Here is a 21326-nt window from a genome sequence, read left to right on the forward strand (position 1 = left end):
TGTATTTATACACAATGGAATACCACTCAGTTATTTAAAAAGTTGAATTATTGCTATTTGCAACAATTAGTGGGGCCAAGAGGGTATCATGCTTTAGAGAAAGAAATCAGAGAAAGACAATGCTGTATAACTTCACTCATATGTGATATATGGAGTAACCATACAAACAACTGAACTAAATACAACAACAAAAACTCTTAAGACTAACTAGAGGTTACCAAAAGGGAAGAGAGAAGACAGTTGAATAAATCCAGTAAAAGAGGTCAACCGAGTAGTGATAGAATTGGACTTTGAGTGATGAACTTAATGTAGTACGCATGTGTGATCATTAATGACGCACACCTCAAATTCACAGAATGGTATCATGCAATGTTATTTTAGTTAAATAAAAAAGGGAGACAGCAGTCATTTAGCAAAAGTAAACGCAACAACACAATTTAATTGGGAAATTTTTAATAAGCATCAAATGTACATTACTTGATAACTGCAATACTGAAAGTGTGACATTTTAAATATTTTTTTCAAAAAAGGTTAGTGATTTATTTTCCTGGGAAATATGGTGAGTCAACTCTGAGCGTTAAATATGGCCAATCTGGGTCATTACAGTACAGTTACTGCTATTATCTAATGAGGGTCCACAACTTTATTGCCAAATTTTAGCAAAAGTGCTGTGAAACAATTTAAAGAAATGTCCTATTTTTTAAAATCTGAACTCATCTTTTTTTTCGTTTTGTTTCAAGTGTATCTGACTTGAGAATACAGCAATTTTTCTTTCCTAATTCTTTGGAAAAATATTTCTGCAGTAAGTTTTGTGTCTTCTTTACTATGACTGGGTTGTTTTTATTTAAGAAAGATTATCAGCTCTGAGGTTTGATTCCCACAGTTGATAAAAATCTATCAAAAAACATATAATTTGTAAGGAAAAAGTTGTTTTTCAAAGATTGCAGGAACAGGAAGGAGATAGCACTTATTTGTATACACACAAACACTTAAAGCTAGTCTCACTGCAGATAAATCCAGTAAGTAGTATTCAAAAGTTCTATAAAAATGAACAAAAGATGCATGTTTATTTCCACTGCTCCAACAGTCAAACATTAGAACTGCACGAGAATTTTGCAACAGCAGTTTGCTGGTCCGATTCAAATGTTCAAAGTCCTTTTTGTGTATTTGGCCCAACGATGTCCATATCCCAGATAAATTCAGTTCAAAAGACGGAAATTAGGGCAAAGACTCCATATAACAGAGCACAAGGATACGCTACTAGAAGTTGCTGTCCTTCCATGGCTAGTGCAGAAATAAAAATTTTGGAAGCAGAAAAACTACACCATCCAATAATTCCAGCAGTGAGAATGACTCCTACCATTCCTCTGAAACCAACAAGGAAAAATGGGGAGGGGAAAAAAGGTAGTAGGTGAGATTAGTATGTAAGAATACAGTAATCAATTCTAAACAAAAGCATGTTAAATTCAAATTACTTCTGCAGAAATAATTTTTTGAATGTTTGAGAATGTACCTCTCAATACATTTCATGCTGCTGAATTATTTCATGTTATAAAATCTCCTTTATAACTATAGATTGTTCTTTTTAGCACAGTTTCCCAACCCTGGCACTCCTCAAATATAACTCTGTTGTGGACGACTATATATGCTTTGTGAAAAAGTTCAGCAACATCCTGGTCTCTATCCAACAGACACCAGCAGTAGCATCCCTGCCAATCACACTTGTGACAAAATTATCTTGACATTGCCAAATGTCCCCTGGGACATTTGTCCCTGGTTGTAAAACACTGTTTAGCATAAAATATTTTCTGTACAACCCAAATTTTATCAATTCTCAACAAAAGAAAAGCATAAAAACATTAAAAAGTTTTATCCAAAAAAAAAGCACAGTGAAGTTGTTTTGCCCAATCCCTAGTATCACAGAGTTGATATATGCTCTTCTATATCTCTGTCATAACTAATAAGAAAACATAACAAAGCCTGATTATATCTAGCATTAGCCACAAGAAGGAGCCTAAACCGCTGAGAGACATCTGTACACTGGGCATGAGGAAGAACTTTGTCAGCAACAATTTATATTTTTAATCTAAGCTAAACCATTATTTATAAGTCACACATAAAATTGCTTACAAGTCAAATACATCTGAGAACATGGTAGGCTAGTAATAGTATCTTGCCATAATCAGAATATGCTTTGTGTTCAATTAAAAATCTGCCAAATTAAGTATGTGTATACGTTTTCACTTAGAATATGCCCAACATCTTCAAGAATAAGACAGTCTAGAAAATATCAGCAAGAGTATAATTTTAATATTTTCTTTTTCACATAACACACAGGTTAATATTCATCACTGTTGAATTTGTTTGCTGACACTGGTTAGTAGACAAAAAACTAGTGAAGTTCTTTAATACTGGCAAAAGAAGCAATGGCATAAATTATTTAAAATTTTATTCCTAGTTCTACTGCTCAGAATCAAAAAGTATGTATCTAGTACAGTCCCCACCCACAAGAAGCACTATCTAATATGTCTACTAAATCAGTGATTCATCTCAAGGTGATAGCGAGATAAATGCTCTTAAACAGAGTTGACCAATCAAAATAAAGACCAGTACTTACTGTAAAGAAAATATCACTGCAAAGCTGGAAAGCAGAATCATGGGAAGAAGACAATATCCAAGGACACTGGCCACACAACCAAATGAAACACCCGTCATACTCATTAAGTTTAATAAACAAAACATTCCTAGGCATCCAATTGCACTGATGCCATATACATAGCCAAACTGGATCTTGCCAGCCTATTGATAAAGAAAAGATTACAGATTAAAAGGCAAAAAAAAATATATATATATATATATATATATTGGCCTATGTTACCTAAAATGGCACATGTAGAAGATATTCAATTTGTGAGCATCAAAATCTAGTTACTCTTTAAGCAGAGAAGATAATTACTCTTACATATTTCTAAAGAACTTTCAAGCATCTACTTCCCAATGCACAGATACTTGGTTTTTCTTTTCCAGTTAACACTTATGCTTGGCATAGAAGTGAACAAAAAGATAGAAAATCACGGTGCAATCATCTACAGTAGATTTCTAAGAAGAAATCTTGTTGATTTTTAAGCAAAACACTACAGCCACAAGATGGGAAATCACTCAGCATATTTGTATAATAGCTACATTACTTGAAAACATCTAATTCTACCAAAATTGCCCCAAGGCAATTTATTCTAGTGGCAGAAGTAGCCATAATTTTTTTTTAAAAGCAAAAATTACTATCTCTCACTTTATATGGGTGTTAAAGAGGAACTAGGTCAGGATAAGCAAGAAGTCAGGGTTCTGTGGGAAGGGGAAGAGAAAAGAAAACTGATTAACAACCAGGCAAGAAGACTATAATGGAAGATATTTTCTCCTTTCATTATTTTTCCAAACTACTGGTTGATTTATAGTCCTTCAACCAAAATAAAACCTTAACAATTCCGCTCTTGTAAATAGGACAGCAAAGTGTAGCTAAATTGGAATCCTATTACTCTTAGTCAATCTATGTGAACAATCATCATATTCAGGTTAAATTAACACTAAAATCAGTTTACACAGAAGACTTCAAAAACTTCTTAGGTTTGTCAGATTTTTGAGAAATAAAACTCAAACACAAAAATGCCTCTACAAGTGAGTGAAAAAAATCCCTGAGGTTTTTGTTAAGACTTGATATTTGAAAATATTTGATTAAGAATGAAGAGGTGTAAAAAAGCTCAGCTGGGTTAATGATGAGCTTGTTCATGTACTAACAATAAAACCTCACACTTGTACAGTGCTTAAACTTCTTAGTGTTCTCCTATAACATGCCTTGCTTAATCTCCAAAACAGTCTTGTTAGGTGAGCAGCAAGGGATTATCATCTAATGGCAGGAGTAGATATATTATATAAATTGCTCAAGAACAGAGCTTATACACAATTCTTTTGACTAAAAATCCTACTTTTAGCCACATATCAAGTCATCTTTTACAACTCAGAAACATCAGACAGTTTTTCATTTTCTTTTAGACTGATTTATTCATTTAAGATTTTATTTATTTTTGCATAGAAAGGACTAGGGTGTAGAGCAGAGGTGCAGGGGGTAGGGGGTGTGGGATGGGGTGGTGGTGAGAGTATTAACCAGAGATAGAGTCAGATGCGAAGAAGTTGACATACACTGCTGAAAGGAGCAACAGAGTGAGACAGGAGAGGTCTGCTGCCATCATGTGGGTCAGTTCTCTGGCCCAGGATTGAACTTAGACTGCAAACATGATAGTGATGAGACTTAATCTTTAGGCCACCAGGAAGGCCCTCAGATTTTCATTTTCCATATGCTTAAGCATTCTTAGGAAGGTAACAGGTAGACTAAAACTAGAATGTTAAGTTTTACAATATTATTTTATTATAAATTGTAGTTAAAACTATAGGAAAGTAATCACCAGACCCATTACCACAAAACATTATCCCAGAGACTAGAGATTAAAAAAAAAAAAAAAACCTAACAACAAACTAAAGAGTTCTGTCAACTTCTGAAAAATAAAAAGGAATTCTGATGAGGGATTGACATCACACATGACTTTTGTTTCAATGGAGATATTATATTTAAGCAACTTAATACTACCTGGAGGTTATCAGAAGATTAGTTCCAAAAATGGTTCCTGGTAGAACATTAAAGATTGTTCTTTAATTTCACAATGAGACATGAAATTAAAATCTTACCAGTAACAATGTGGCTCCAAATGCAAGGCAAAAAACCATTGGTCCCGCCAAATCAGTCTCATTCATAATGCTGCCATCTGCTACTTTTAATGGATGCAACACTGTTAGTGTTTTCTGCCAGATGTGGTCAAAATTGATACCTAATTCTGAAGAAAAAAAAAAAAAAGTAGTAAATCAGCTAGGACTGGTGACATATTTTCAAGCTTACCAGAATCTATATTGAAACGGTGAAAAATGTTAAGTGCCCAAAAGAGTACCTAATCATACCAGATATTATTTTGGTGAGTGCTCTATTCTAATCCCCACTATTTGTGTAAATTATTCCACAGATACCTAAATTCAGATATGGTATTGGCAAAGGTTTGGTTATGATGAAACAGACATTCTTAGCTATGACTACACAGCAAGAACATACAAAGTTTACAGTAAGGGTTTCTTTATGTGACGTCAGGAATTGGAAAAGACTGGTGAAATAGTAGTCAAAACAATGTTTGCATTTGTGTACATTTTTGAAGAATACTGAAAGCCTTCATTATACTTATAAAGGGTTCTGACCAAAAAAAAAAAAAGCACCACTGCTTCATGGGTTTTGAAATAAAATTTGAAAACCACCTTTTCAGTAATGTCAATAGTTCTGGTTAGGTTATTTCTATGTAGAATAATTAATACTATGCTATTTCCTGTCAGTACTTTCACTGACAAGATTTAATTAATATTGTCTCACTTATACTCTATTTAAGATGGATAATCAGTAGAAAAGTTAAGGTTTATTTTCATTGACAAGTTTAGAGAATTTATCATGTGTCAACCAACCCTACCTTCTAATAGAGGTGGCTCATCCTCAAAGCTGTTTCCATAGCATGGCTGAGATGCAGCTGAAGTGTATGTCTGAGATGGCTGGAAAATCTGCCCAGTGTATGGTTGTTGTGGCTGCATCATGTCTGGAGGGACAAATCGACCTTGCTGCGAGTAGTCATAGCCGGCATACTGTCTGTAAATCAAAGGAAGTTACATTTCTCAGAATTATTTCAACCCTCAAGAGCTGATATTCGTGGACAGTTATATCTTAGTCACATAATTCCTAGGATATCTGCTTTGCCAGTTTTTACAAATGGTGGTTGAAAAGATCAAAATGATTATCTACAAGTCCACTTTTTAAAGAATTTCTCCCTGATGATGCCAATATCATTCAGACAATATTTAGGCATTTTATAAAGTGTTAAACTTACAAACTATAATGGGTCAACAAATGGTCACTTAAAACACCTTATTTTCTCCTTAGTGAATATATGTAATATAACGGAAACTGTGAAATGCAATCATATGCTTAAGATTATGAATGAAAGCTCAGAATGCTACTTTGCAATCCATGTTATATAATTTTTCATTGTAATATGGGTTTCCAGTGAGTACAACATCTTTACTTTTTGTAAATGTTATTTTTTGTAAATGAATGAATCTCTTTGAGAAGAATTATCCATTTCAAATCAGTGGGACATCAAGCTAGTTTGTTGTGAAAGCTTTCTGACCACACACAACATTATTAGTATGCCTTGCTTCTGAATAGTGCTTTTAATTTTTCAAAGTAGTTGTACACATACTGTTTCATTTCATTCAAACACTACAGCAAATTCTGCATTTTAAGGGAGGGTACTAACTATGGCTATTTTAGTGCTAGTAACAAAATGGAAACAAAGAACACTAAAGCACTGTTTGACCTGTTTCTGGGGAAATATTTTTCTTTTTTTCTTTTTTTTTTTAAGATGTATTTATTTGTGCATACAGAACTGGGGTACAGGACAAAGGTGCAGGGCTGTGTGAGGCTTCACCAGAGACAGAATGGGGAGCAGAACAGGCAGATCAACAGGCTGACTGACTAAGTACACTGCTGAGGGGAGCAGTGGGTGGATCAGGGGAGGTCTGCCAAGCCATGTGGATCACCTCCAGGCAGGTGGGGATCGAACTCATGCTGAAGTGGCTTTAGCTTCTTAGTGCTGTGTTTTAACCCACTGCACCACCAGGGAGGGCCCTCTGGGAAAATATTACTGATTTATCAATAGCACTAATTAACTACATGGCAAAGAACACAAAAATATAATAATTATTTTAAAATGTTTTTAACAGACTGAGAAGGTTTAGCAATCACTTAATCTATACTTTCACAGTCCTTATTTAATACATAACTAATATATTATGCATTAATTTGTTAGATTTTAAAATTAAATATATTTAAATTAACATCTTGACTAAAAGCAAATCAAAGCAACGGCAAATTTTCACACAGTCCTCTGGAAAGTCCAACAGGAATCTCAACACTTATTTATATAACTACAATGTACTTTTCTAAGCAGACTAGTGATTTGGAAAAAATGCTATTTTTTTTTTGTTATATAATAATACAAAATTCACTGCAACATTATTTTAATAGCAGAAGACAGCAATACCAAATACCAAATACCGGAAGTATATATTATAGGCATCTATCATGGCTGCTTTTTAGAATATATATCCGTGTAGAATAATAATTGATATGTGTATTACACACATAAAATATATGTGTGAAATTATGGAGATATAGTAATTACATAATTATATAGGTAGGTATAGCAATCTGGACTATGGGGAGGCAGATGATTTAATTTTCACATTATAAACTTAAAAATATATTTATTATTTACTGAAATTAACTGTAAAATGTTGTGTGAATATATAGGTACACTTAACTACTGAAAATTTCCAAAAGCATTCAGTATAATCTTTTTAACATTAATTTGTACGGCACTGTTATAAATGTTTAGTGTGACTTACTTCATTCTTAACTCCTTTTCAACTCTGTAAAGTTAATTTTATCCTTTTTTTTTTTCATTATAAAGATATGGAAACTAGTTGTTGATTTCTATTTACTTGCACACACAGACCACAAGGGAAACTGGTTGAATTAGGACAACATGCTATTGTGTTGATCTCTTCTAGAATGTATTATGAATCTACCTCCAAATCTACCAAACAGAAAATCTCCATACGGAGGCTTCTACAATCTGTGTAAACAGATTGTATTTTATTTTCTCTCTGTGAGAGAAGAAAGTGAGTATGAATGTGTATGCAATGTGGAAAAAATAACATATATACCAGAGGTACTTAAACATTTTGGAATTAGGACTGCCTCATACTCTTATTTGTTACTTATTTAAATATGTTTATTATTTAAATATGTTTGTTTATGTGGGTCATAACTTTCAGTAGTTACACTAGAAATTAAAACTGAACTATGCTTAAATTTAAAATACTAATTAACTTAAGTAACAATAAATCTACCACATTATCATAAACATTTTATGAAAATTTTTTTTAGTTATTGAGAAAAGTGGGCACTGAATTATATTTTTGACAACCTCATTTATGTTGCTTTAATAGAAGGCAGTTAAAAATAATGTTTGTGGCCCTCCCTGGTGGCTCAGTGGGTTCAAGCACTGCACTAAGAAGCTTAAGCCACTTCCGCATGAGTTTGATTCCCGCCTGCCCCAGAGGAGCTCCACATGGCGTGGCAACCTCTCCTGACCCACCCACTGCTCCCCTCAGCAGTGTACTTCATCGATCTGACTGTTCTGCTCCTCCCTCTGTCTCTGGTGAATCCTCTCACCCTCCGCATCTCTGGCCTGTACCCCAGTTCTGTATGAATAAATAAATAAATCTTTAAAAAAAAATAATGTTTGCTTCTACATTTGAAAATTAACTACTTTAATTTGTAGTTATCTGTAGTTATCTAAAGAAAACCTAGTATTGCATACATATAATTAGAAAATATTTTTATAACTTTTTGAGATTACCATGAATATTCTTTATAATACATGAAAGAAAACCTATAGAAAAAATAATTTTAAATTTAATTTGTAACTTGGATATTGAAACAATACTGATAAACCTTTATAACAATCTGAATGGATCCTTTCTTTACTCATGCATGATTTTTGTAACACCATGTACTGGGCATTTAGAAAATACTGTATTTGAAATCTGTAGATCCTTCAAATATTGACATACTTAATATAAAAAAATGTAAATATTTAAAAGATCACATTTAACATCACCACTGATTTCATCAGAATAAATGGTTAATTACCTGCAAGATAATAAGGATACTATGATGGATACAAGGTTTCCAAAATCCTCATTTTTGCCTAAAAACTTGAATTTGATCATTAGTCACACATAGTATGCACCGAAGTCACAGGTTCACCCCAGTCAGTTTTGAGAAAATGGCAGCCAAATACTCAATTTTGAACAGCCATAGTTGGTCAATTGTTCTTTCTAAAAATGGTTTCCATGAAAAAGCATCTAACTCAGCTTGTGAACCAACTGCTAATCACTGTGCTTTAGTAGAAAGAGAAGCTTTATAACTATTTCCCACTTTGCCATGCAGAATATTTTAAATGTGTGTATTCAAGGCTCAAGATTTAATAAAACTTAATCTCTACTGCTTCATCAAGGACATCCTTAAGAGAAACTGGTTCCCTTTATTTTGAAGTGATGAATAATACACTGATCACTGCAACAGTTTGTGGCCACCTCAGTGACTCATACTTGGATACCAGCAATTTTACCAATCATCCTTTGTATAACATCATTGCAAATGTTAACACAACTAAAAAGATGTGTAACATGTTAGAATTGTTACAAAAATAGTTTTGACCATAAATATTCCATGAAAGATCACAGGGACTCTGGGATATGCGTTCTACATTTTAAAACTGCTGTGTAAATCTGTAAATATCATGTAATGGAGAGAAAAAATGCAAGGAAATGGCGGCTTCAAAGGTGGCACTATCATTCCTTCATGTAAAGGAAAGTGAGAAACAGTATCATGGAATATTACTATTTTCCTTTTCTGGAAGGACCTGATTAGGGAAAGTCTTGACTCATTCTCCTTAGCTTTAAACTAAAGCATAATTGTGGGAGCCATGCTCTTTATGGATGAAAATGATTTTTTTTAAAGCAAGAAAAGTAGCAAATAGAAAACCAATACTCTGGAACATGCAATACCAACAACAAAGGCAGCCTTTTAACATACTGACTTTAAGTCCTGAAATCCTTAGCCATTCCACAGAGATATCACCAGTTAAGTCAAAGTCAAATAATTAAAAACCTTTAATACTCTGAAAAATATGTAGTATTACTATGTATCTGTATCTATATGTAATATAGATACACACACACACACATATAGGCATATCTAGAATACAATGAGGAAGCTTTCTAAAAATGAAATTCAACAGAATAAAACCAGAGAAACCTTTTACTTTGGGCCTTTTTTTCCTTCTATGAATGTATGAGTGGTACTTGTGAAATACCATGGAGGAAACTGCAAAATGTTAAAAAAGATTTCACAGGGCAAATCTATAACTATGAACTAATGATAAGTCAACTCGAACAGAATCCAAGTAATATATGCTGTTTAAATCTAAATTTTTATCAATAGTGAGTTGAAAATTATCAGCTGATCTTTATCAAGTTAGCAAAACAAGCAAAATATTTGAGATGACATTTAAAATATCAAGTTACAGATTTAATTGGCAGTTCACAGAGAACTAGAACTGTTTTATAAAGCTTGAAAACCCAAAATGTTAATATATTAGGTTCCTTAAGTATGTATTCGTATTTGTTTAGTAGCAGTGATGACTACCTATAAACACCTGAAATAAAGTGAATTTATCAGTACTGAAACAGTGCTTACTGATACATGATTTTGTTGAAACTGTGAGAATAAGCAATGGAATATCTAAACAACTGCTCTGTGGAAAACTTACATAAGTATTGACAGAATAAAAAGTTAAGTCACATCTTTAACTGATACAACATGGGATGGACAAGAACCTCCTAAACTTTGGAGGTTCTTAAGTGGAACAGATCTGTTGAGCCCAACCATCAAGATAATGCGCTAAAAACAGGCTGCCTGAAGAAAGAGGTTTTCCAAAGTTCTGTTGCTATTATAGGCAAGGATTCTTTAGATGGTCTCTGGCCAATCTCAAATTCATTTTCCTGTTCATACTCAAAACCACCACAAAAATATGTGCTTAGGTAAATAAATGAATGGAAAATTCTCAAGATGATTTTTCCAATTCTATACACTTAACTAATCAAAAGAAAGATATCCTCAACGGAAATAATTGAGAATTTAACAGAAAAGAAAAAAGTGATTCATAAACGGGGAAATTTTGATATGTTCACTCCCAACTGTTCAATATGTAAAGCTTTAGAGCAAAAACCTTAGAATATTATTACATTAAGTACATTCAAGTAGGTTGTAAAAAGTATAATCATCAAGACAGACCATATTGTGAGGCTGAATTTGATTTTTTTCTTTGTTATTTATATTTTGGGCACTTTCATTCAGATTTAATAATTTGAACACCTATTAATACTGCCATGATTCTCTCAGAATACATGGTGACACAACCTTTCCTTGTCTTCATCCTGGGATAGTCTTCATGAGATTTTTAATTCACAGTCACAGATGAATATCAGAAGTTACTATAATTATAAACACCTTGATGTGGATATTTATTAATATACTTCTTGGAAATAGGCCCATAGTTTTCTTAAGTTTCAAAGGAATCCTGAGCCATCTAAAAAAAGGTTAGGCAACCGTGTACAGGAAACTCTTTCACTGGATGGGAGAGTCGGAAAAAAATTATATCTAAGACCCTAAGATCCACAGCAAGTTTCAGTTCATGTACTTTTTGTGTTTAAGTCTGGGCCAAAGGTTTTCAGTTCCCCTCTTCAATCTGTAAATGGCAACTTGCATGTACTGACCATAGGTTTTAGAATGGGAAGTAATAAAAACAATTATCACTTATTATATGGAAATTATCTCTCAATTCATAAAAGGTACTTTATGCTGTTAAACAGTGTCATTAAGCACCTTCAATTAACTTCGATAAAGTCTGAAAGTGGAAAGATTTAACTATTAAACAAACCATGAATAGATTTCAGTTTTAACTGGTTCCATGAACTAAACTATCCTCTGGATTCTGAAGCTCCCATCTGTATTTTAAGTGATGTGAAAATACTGTTCACAGCAAAGAATCTTCCTTAACAAGCTATGTTTTTATTCCTCGTCCACCTGAAGTTTGTGCAATTAGGTCAATGTCTTTAATCCCAAGTCAATTTCACAAGTCACTCCTGGGAAAGGAAATTATGAAAAATCATATTTCTCATAAGGGCATGTTCACACATTTCGTTTCAGGCAGAAACAACATTCTGGGCACATACTTTCACTATAATCTGACAGAAAAAAAAAATATAAAACCTGCAAAAGTTGAAAAATTACTTGTTATAGGGTCCTCCGCTTCCTCCATAATCATAGGATTGCTGTGATTGGTCATCAATGCTGTAACTTGTCTGGTAGAAATCCGTATTTAAATTATCAAATCCTGACATTGCAAATTATCTGAAAAAGAAGAAAAACAGCAAATAGTGCCTGTGCACAAAGTGTTACAGAATTTGTTCCTGATAACTGCTTAAGCAAACAGCCCCACAAAGCAACAAACATTTCTTTTTGAATTTTGAAGGACAGTATGGAGGGGAGAAGGGGATATTAGGAAAATGTCCAGGCTCTAAGACAAAGACTGAAAGAAATCTCCTCTTCCAGGAGCTGCTATACATTGGGTGCGGGGGCAGGGTCTTGACAGGAGCGGCTTCACCACCGTGTTCTAAAATAAGACAACAAAGGTGATTCCTCACCTCTGATCAGGGGGTTACAGATGACAACAAATCTACGACCTTGCAAAATATAGCCCGAAACCTGCCAGAAAAGTGCAGACTGAAAGGCCGCGTCTGGGGAGCTGGGGTCCGCAACACCGCAAGGGTCTACACAGGAGGAAGGTTCTGAGCCAAAGGCCCAGGGAGCGGCACCGAAAGACAGCAACAAACAGAAACCGCACAGGTGTACAGAGAAGCCGAGCAGCCGCAAGGACCCGGGACACTCACCAAACACGGAGCTGCTGGTAGCGGCGGTGTAAGTAGGTCCAGAACTCCCAAACCACCCCCAAACTCAATTCTAGACCCTGAACTGCCCCAGTTGCTACGTGTCACAGGGCCAAAGAACTGCTTCCGGGGCAGGCCAGTTCGCGCATGCGTCTTCGCAAAAACGGGGCTAAGAGAGCTTACCAGTGGTGGAGGCTGAGAACCTGGTTTGGCGCATGTGTAGTACTGACCAACCAAGGGCGGGCCAATGGGAGGAGGGAAAGTATTTCCGGCACCCGTTAGCCCTGGCGACCCGGAGGCGCGGGCGCTACCGTTGTTACTAGTCGTTGGGAGGAGAATTCTCCAGATCAGACGCTTGCGAGCGCAAAAATGAAACGCCAATTCGTCTCTTGTTTACAAATCACAGAACCACGATTTTTGGAATGATTGTGACTCAAACTCTGTGCTAAGGAGTTTATATGTATTATCTGATTTTTGCAACTCGATGAGATGGTTGCTGTCTTTCTATTGGCGAGGTTGTTAAATGTTCATTTAATTGCTTTGAGCACAACGTTGCGTGACAACTACGTGCCGGGGGAGACGTGATGAATACGAGCTCGACAGTGCTGCGTACCTGGAGTTGGTGGGGAGGGGTAGTCAAACCACACAAGTGCGTTTAAAGTTGTCGCTAATAAATGCTTCCCAATTCTTTGAAAAGGAGGTGATACTTAAGAGAGAAGAAAAAGCAGAAAGCCATTATAAGAATGTGATGATTAAAAGGGTGAATCAAAGTTTGGGGAGGGGGAGTGGAAGAAAAGGAAAGGAAAGGAGAGGGAAAGAAGAGCATGTCTATTTGAGAGTTTCTCAGCATTTGTACTGTTAACATTTTGGTCCATATGGTTCTTTGTGGTAAGGACTGCCCTGTACTTGTGTGGCGACATTCCCGACCTCTACCCACTAGATGTCAGTAGCATTCCCCAACCGCACTCCTCCACCCCAGTATGACAACTAAGAAAATGTCTCCAGACATTGAGAAATGTCCTTTGGCAACATCAGAGTTAACCACTGATCTGAATAAAACTAGGGTGAAGAACATAGGACCTGAGGCTGAAGTTACAGGCAGGGACCAAGAAATAGCCTTGTGGAAAATGGGTGTTCTAAAGGAAAAGAGAAATCGCCGTGTGTTATGAATTTACAAGTGGCATATTTGGAATGTTGCTTTTTGAAAAAGATTTCTCTGCTGTGCTAAAAACCACCTTCTCAAAGTGTATGAGTCCTGACTGACTAAATGCAAGTGCTGTTATTAATGAGTGGAACTGTCTTCAGGATGTATAATACTAAAATTTACACCATGTGCCCTTGTAATATATGCTAGAATCAAAATCCTCTGGCCCTCAACAAAAGCAGCCAGACTGTTACTGTTTTCTCTCAACACTCAAAGACACAGATACACACACGAAAATGAAACAAAAATAAAGCAAACTGAAAACAAAACACTTCCAAACAAAAATAGCAACAGTAAATAGACATAAAACAAAACAAAACAAAACAAAAAATTAAAACAAAACAAAAACCCAAGGACCAACTAGAGACCAACAGGGAACTACCAGTTAAGATTTTCTACACCATTTGAGAATTTCTGAAATTTCTCATCCAACAGTTTAATTTACTATCTTTAGCAAATCACTCTTAGAATTTTGTTGTATACACTCTATATAGCTTTAGGTAGAATGATCATCTTTTCTGATTTGCTGGAAACAAATTAACTGTCCCATTTTATGCCTACTTTCTCAGTTTTTTGTTTGTTTGTTTTTGGTAAGTTATATGATTGTTCTTTCTAAAAGCTTGAAGTTGTTTCTAGTTAACAACATACAGTAATCCATACTTCATCTACTTAGTGATCGTATAGCTCAAAGAATTTAGTCTCTCTTTTATTTCTTCTGATGGTTTGTTTAATTTCTTTCTGCACAAAACAGATATCACTCTCAAATTTAAATAAAGTACAAGAATATGAGTATTAGGAATTACCTGCTTGGGAATGAATTGTTAAAGAAAATTGCTCAAATTCTGGTTTTGTCTGTGAGATCAATTATCTTATTTACTGGATTTTCCTCTTCAACCTCAGTTGAGAAGCCAAGCAAGAAAATTGAATTACATGATTAAATTTTCTATATGTTTGTTTGACTTTAAAACTTAAGCAGAAACTTATGCTTTGAAACTTAAACTTTGAAACCTCCCGCAGAAGCCTGGGGGAATTTTGAGAACATCAATTTCTTGACTAGCTAGGGAGGCCTTTTTTCCCAGAAACTTTTCTCTCCACTCATCCTAGGATAGACTCCAGGAATTTTTATCAAGGGAAACTGGAATATTTGGTAAATATGCTGACTTCTGTTAAAGTCATTGTGCTAGCTCTGTTAGGAGTAGAAAGACTCAACTAGATCAGGAGATTGAACATCAAGTGATTTATGACAATTGTCTGGCCCTTCCTGGTATCTAGTATGGTGATTACCAAACTTATGACAAACAAGGGGAAAGAACAGCTTTATGAATAGTATCTTGTATATGCAACATTTTTCACATATTTCACAAACAAAAAGCTCCATTCTCTTAGAATGGCAGTGAAAATATTCTTAACTACTTTCAAGTTGCCATTGTCCCCCCTTTTTATAGTAAATATGTGATCTGGAATTGTGTCAGAAAAATTTTTTGAACATAAACAGTTTTCTCATACTTACACCTATATCTACAAGCAGCGAATGGGAGTTGGAGGAAGCAGTGGGGAAGTGAGAGATTTGACTGCTGTTTATTCATTCTGTCAAATTCCGCACTGAAACCTGACAATTACATAAAAACCAACATAAGTGCCAAAGTTCTGTTTTCACTGTCCCTGAATATGAATTGTGTAACCTCACATCCCAAATATGACAATTACATCCCCCCAAATTATACTTTATCCCTTAGAAAAGTTTCCTTTCAAATTTTGCTTCTGTTATTTCAATTATCTTACTTTGAACAATAAATTGGTTGTTTGGCTGCTTTTTGGACAGTTCTGGCCTTTAATAGGCAAATTTCACCTTGATTTAATAATCATTCATGAGAGTACACCTTCAATATTCCAAGTACATTATATATATTGTTCTAAAAATATTTTAAATGTAATTTTTAAAGCATTATGATTTTCATTGTTGAGTTCACATTGCCATCTGAAATAACAAAATATCCTTAATGTCAGGTGAATGGATACTGTGGTTTGGAATGAGATTTCAGTGACAGCACTGGAATTTCTCAATCTGAAGTAATTTAAAAGAGAAGATAATGTAAAAAACATCATGAAAGGACTCGAATTGGGCTCTATTGATGTAGCACTACTTGTGCCAAAGATGCAAGCTTTTGGAAAATGTAGAGGCTACTCCCTGTATACACTTACCATGTACCAGGTACTTTTCTAAACCACTGACCCTAACAAGCCATTAAGGTAGATATATGTCTTTAACACATGAGGAAAACGGACAGAGTAGTGAAATGACTTGTCAACACTATTTGGCTACAAGGTAGGTAGGAGGAAAGTAGACTTGAAGTCTGTACCCAGGCAGTCAGGCAGTCTCCTGGGTCTTTATGCTAAACCACTATATTAAATTGCAAAAGGCAATCTTTCTAATGAATATACTACTTAACATGATTTATAACATATTTTATTTAGTATGTTCATATATTACATAGAAAATATGACACACTATGTACTAATTGTATATAGTGTGTGAATATAAAATATTCTAAAATTTCAGTTAGAGAGTTGATAATTATCTCTCTATCTGCAAATGTGTATATAATCAAATTTCTAAAAATTTATTTTATAATCTCATCAGTCAAATTACAGTCATCTAATGTTTAAGTTTATTTGTCATGTATTTTAATTAATAATGCATAATGTCTGAGGGTGAATAATCTGGTGCCAGATTACCTGGATTTATATTCTCTATGATTTACCAACTGTAAACCTTCACTAAGTTACATAAACTCTTCGAGCCTCACTTTTCTCACCTTAAAAGTAAAATAATAACAGTATTTATCTTCTCTAGTTGCTAGGAGGACTACATGACATAATTGATGAGCCTAGCAGACATCTCAGAGCCTAAGCAGCCATCAATATTAGTAGTTATTATCATTGCTGAATCAATATAGCTACAGAAGCAATAGGATTTCAACAGCAAGCAAAATGGACTTTTGAAAAACTAAAGATTGGGCATGAATAAACTATATCTGAGATCAATTACATACATTCACTCTGTTACTTCCCTGTGATTCTGGATGATTGTGCAAATTATTTTTTTGGCATAGTGGAGAACATTATAATAGGCTTACTTCATCTTTGTCCTAAATTTTCTAAATTTAGCTTGTCTGCATGCACATTTTAGTCTCACAGATATCTTTTGATAGCAGATATTACTGGTTTAAGAAGCACTCACATATTAGAGCAATTTGTACCTGAATTTGTGAACAGTATTACCCATACTTGATTTTCTTGGTGTTTTCATGGTACTTTGAAAACTAAAGAAAATGTGTTCATCTTTCTGTTTTGTCTTCCTTTCTTTCTTTTCTTACCCCCAACACATGGGAGACAGGACATAAGATGAATTCCATTGTGGAAAACATGTTTACTTGAAAAGAAAAAAAGTAGCAGTAGTATCCCATTTACATGAAACAATTGTCATAAAAATATTTTAATATCTCATGTTTAATATTTGATGTTTCTTCAGGTTTAACATACTCAACAAAGGGGTAATCTAGAAATTACTGCAATGTAACATACTGCATTACCTTTAGGAATTTCACTTTTTATATTTTTCTGTTCAAATTCTCCATGAACCTCTTGCTTATAGGCACATCCAGCTACCACAGTTATCATTGACAGTTTAAGTTCTTGTTGTTACAAAGAATATTATATTAAACCCTAATAAAATAGTATTTTCCAGGCTAAATGGAGCTTTCAAGGCAGATGAATCTAAATCTAAATTTAAAACATTCTTATGTTAACTTTAAAGTATTCCTTTTGGAATACACATACCCAAATCATTGCATTCTTATTTTTAATTTTGATCTGATTTTCACATTAATGTCTTTATATTTGCAGTGTCTCACCTCATACACTATCATATGGGAATTCCTCAGCTTAACCTGGATGAAACTGTGTCTTTTTGGTACTCATTATTCTTAGTTTCTTTCATTCCTTGCTGAAATATTAGAGAATGCACATTATCTGAGGAGAGAAGGAAGAAGCTTACTCTTGGACATTCTTTTATTGCACTAGGCCTAGAAGTACAAGAGATGTAGGTCTGTGCATTTTAGAGAAAAAGACACTGCTGCCTGTCAATAGACATTAAATAATATTTATTAGCAAATCATTGTTATTTTGAACGTAACAATGAAATAGTAAAGAGCTATTTTAAGGGTATACCTGTTGGTTAGTGTTTTCTGGTTCTATAGATATGGTCTCACTACTATATATATTTAAAGATGACATTCAATTACTAATGAAATATTTTTCTTCTTACACAGTGATATGCCACATAAAAACCATGATCTCTAAGTCAAATGTTTTATTCATAGAATAAAGCACATTTGGATAATGAGTTCTCCAAATGTTAGCGTTCCTTCCCTACTTCCATATTCCCTAGCAAATGATTTACAACATTTGCTATTATATTTGTTTATGATGCAAACCCGACGAATGAATGCAGCTTTTTTGTTTCCCAAAATTTCACATTGGTAGAATGTTTATTCTCATATTGCCCTCTAGTGGCTTCTCTTTTCTCATACCACACTATGGAGTCTTTTGCAAGGTAAGAAGGAAAAGCACCACTTTGCCCCTCCCTGCCATTTGCATGTCACTTCACAGACAGGGAAATTAAGAGCCAGAAAATTTGTGAAACTTGTCTGATATTACAAACGTAGCTAGAATTAGATATTGTATATTATTGTCCTTTCTTAAACCACTGGAAAGTAGCCCCAGGAGTGCAAGGCAGTCTTGCTCACTTGTGAGCAAGAGTAATACTTGACAAAAGGTAGGTGCTCTGTAAATATTTGCTATGTGACAAACAGATAAGTGAGTGTATCAACACTGGAAACAGTATCTATATATATTTTTGCCTTACACTATACCATGCAGTTTATCATCCTCATTATAGCTTTCAAATTTTGTTCCACAAATATTTCAATTCCTTTAACCACCTCTTCCTTCACTTGCATTGTTATTACACTATCATTCATTCCATGTTAGTGAGTACCAGCTGTATCATGCTACCTTCAACACCCCAAAGAAACATTGTTTTCAATAATTAAAAAAATATATAACTATAGCAAAATGCATATAACATAAAATTATTATTTTAAACTATTTCTTCAGTTCATTATTGTTAAGCAGATTTACATTGGTATGCAATCAATCTTCAGAACTTTTTCTTCTGCAAACTGAAACTGTATTCATTGCCATCTTCCCCTATTTACCTCCTCCCCTAGCCATACCCACAATCTTTCTATTTTCTATTTCAACGCATCTGAGTAGATGCCTCATATGGAGCATGATTCCTCATATGGTATTATTTGGTATTTATCTCTTTTGTGGCTATCTTATTTCACTTAGTATAATGTACTTAACATTTATCCATGTTTTGGCTATGTCTAAATTTTCTTCACTTTTAAGGCTAAATAATATTCCATTGCATAGATACTACATTCATTTATTGAACACTTGGATTGAGTCTAACATTCTGCTATGAGAATTATGTCTCTATGAGCATAAAGGTGTATGTATTAGTTCAAGGCTCTGATTTCTTTTGGATATATCTATCCAAACATGAACTTGCTGGAACATGTTGCCATCCTACTTTAAATTTTGGGAAACTTTTTCACTGTTGTCACAATCCCTTCTCCATTTTATACTCCCACTAAAAGTGTACAAGCATTTTAATTTCACTCTTGGCCAACTATTTTCTGGTTTTGTTTTGTCTCTATTTTTATGGTAGAGAAGCATCTTTTCATATGCTTGTTTGACATTTGTGTATCTTCTCTCTCTCTCTCTTTTTTTTTTTTTACAATATTTATTTTTATATCATTCTTCATTGTGTGCATTTTTTCATTTTGGTTGTAATCCCTATTGGACTTCCCACCACGAATTCACCTGTGTGCCATCACCATGGCCTCATGTGCTCTTCCCACCCCAATTTTGATCTCATTCCCCTCTAGCTTAATTCATTAAGCAGGATCCCTTCAAACTCCAACCATGTTGCTGCAAAATGTGTATCTTCTTCAGAAAAATGTCTATTTGAGTCTTTTGCTACCAAAAGGTATTATAAATTAATCAGTTGCTTCATCTGTGTAGAGAAAAATCTTGATTAGCAACTCAATAGTCATTTGCCCTGTGTGTTTTCCTTGATAGACAATACCATCACTTATTAAATATCTGAGTAATAAAATAATAACTAATGCTTGTATCATATCTGATGTGCCGTGCATTGTTCTAAGTATTTTACATGTAATAACTTATTAACCCTCAAAAATCCCTCTTTTGTGGATTTTGTAAGGTAGATGTTATAATCTTCAATTTACAAGGATGACTTCGAGATACAAAGATTTAAGTGGTTTATTCAAAGTCATGTGGCTGCCGGGCAATAGAGGAAAGAACAGTTGACTTCAGTGCCTGTGCAATAATAAAGCACAATTCATTTTATATTGCTTTATATCACATTTTTGGTGATACAATCCTGGACAAATCTACTATGTAAGTTTGAATAACTTGGATTTCAGATGAAAAATAGTAAATTGATATCTATTTTTATTTTACTACTCAAACTACTCAATTGTTTTACTGTAAGAAGGAATTTGTTGCCTTAATGTGCAAAGTCATCTTCAGATATGTCTGAACCCAGCAGATCAAAAAATATTCTGTCTCCCAGTGGTCTAAGCAAATATCCTTAATGTTGGCAAGGAGTACAACCTGCTCAATCATTCTGTCCATATGAGTCATATACTCACAACTGGAGTAAGAATAACATCAATACCACATAAAACACAGACACTCAAGGTTGGGGAATGATGGTCCCCATGCAATACCACTAGACTTCAATTCACATTTTACTGACTTTTTTTTTGAGGGGAAGAAGGCTTTTTCTCTTATTTTTGGAATACATTTACAAGTTAAAATACTGTTTTTATAAAGCATTCATTATAGTAGTTTGAGTAGTAAAATAAAAATGATTATCAATTTAATGCTTGCTATAACCAAACACTGTTTTACTTTATACACATTGGCCCTACTAACCTTCACAAAAACTCTGAGGTGACAAATGCTATTATCACTCCAATTTACTGATCAGGTGCAGAAGTGGCTGGACATGGAAGATCCAGTTTAAAAATGGTTTATGTTTTTATGTGATAGACTTTGGTTTAAAATAAAAAAGAATGACCAATGATTCCTGTTCAGAATCTAATGGTATGTGGCTGAAAATTTAAAAAACTAAATCTGTGCTATCAGTCAGAACTACTCATCATCATAAGCATTGATTATTTTATTCATAAGAACTTTCGTAATATTCAAGTTTTGCAGTTTAAAAAAAACAACTACCTGCAAA

General features: G+C 34.2%; 1 protein-coding gene across 2 annotated transcripts; it reads right to left on the reverse strand.

Moving 5' to 3' along the window:
• Nucleotides 1-442: 442 nt before the first annotated feature.
• Nucleotides 443-12880, reverse strand: YIPF5 (Yip1 domain family, member 5). Of its 2 annotated transcripts, XM_004686840.2 has the most exons (6): nt 12724-12880; nt 12065-12184; nt 5556-5728; nt 4738-4883; nt 2618-2799; nt 443-1367 (listed from the first exon to the last, which is right to left on the reverse strand). In XM_004686840.2, exons 2-6 carry the CDS (start codon nt 12172-12174, stop codon nt 1205-1207), a joined length of 774 nt encoding a protein of 257 aa, XP_004686897.1. In that variant the 5' UTR covers nt 12175-12184; nt 12724-12880; the 3' UTR covers nt 443-1204. The 2 variants fall into 2 exon arrangements, with proteins under 2 accessions (XP_004686897.1, XP_012583513.1); XM_012728059.1 differs by lacking the exon at nt 12724-12880 and having other exon boundaries at nt 12044-12131.
• Between the last annotated feature and the right edge of the window lie 8446 nt (nt 12881-21326).

The sequence above is a fragment of the Condylura cristata genome, unplaced genomic scaffold (genome assembly GCF_000260355.1).
Source record: "Condylura cristata isolate star-nosed mole 26May11 unplaced genomic scaffold, ConCri1.0 scaffold00021, whole genome shotgun sequence".
NCBI classification, from domain to species: domain Eukaryota; kingdom Metazoa; phylum Chordata; class Mammalia; order Eulipotyphla; family Talpidae; genus Condylura; species Condylura cristata.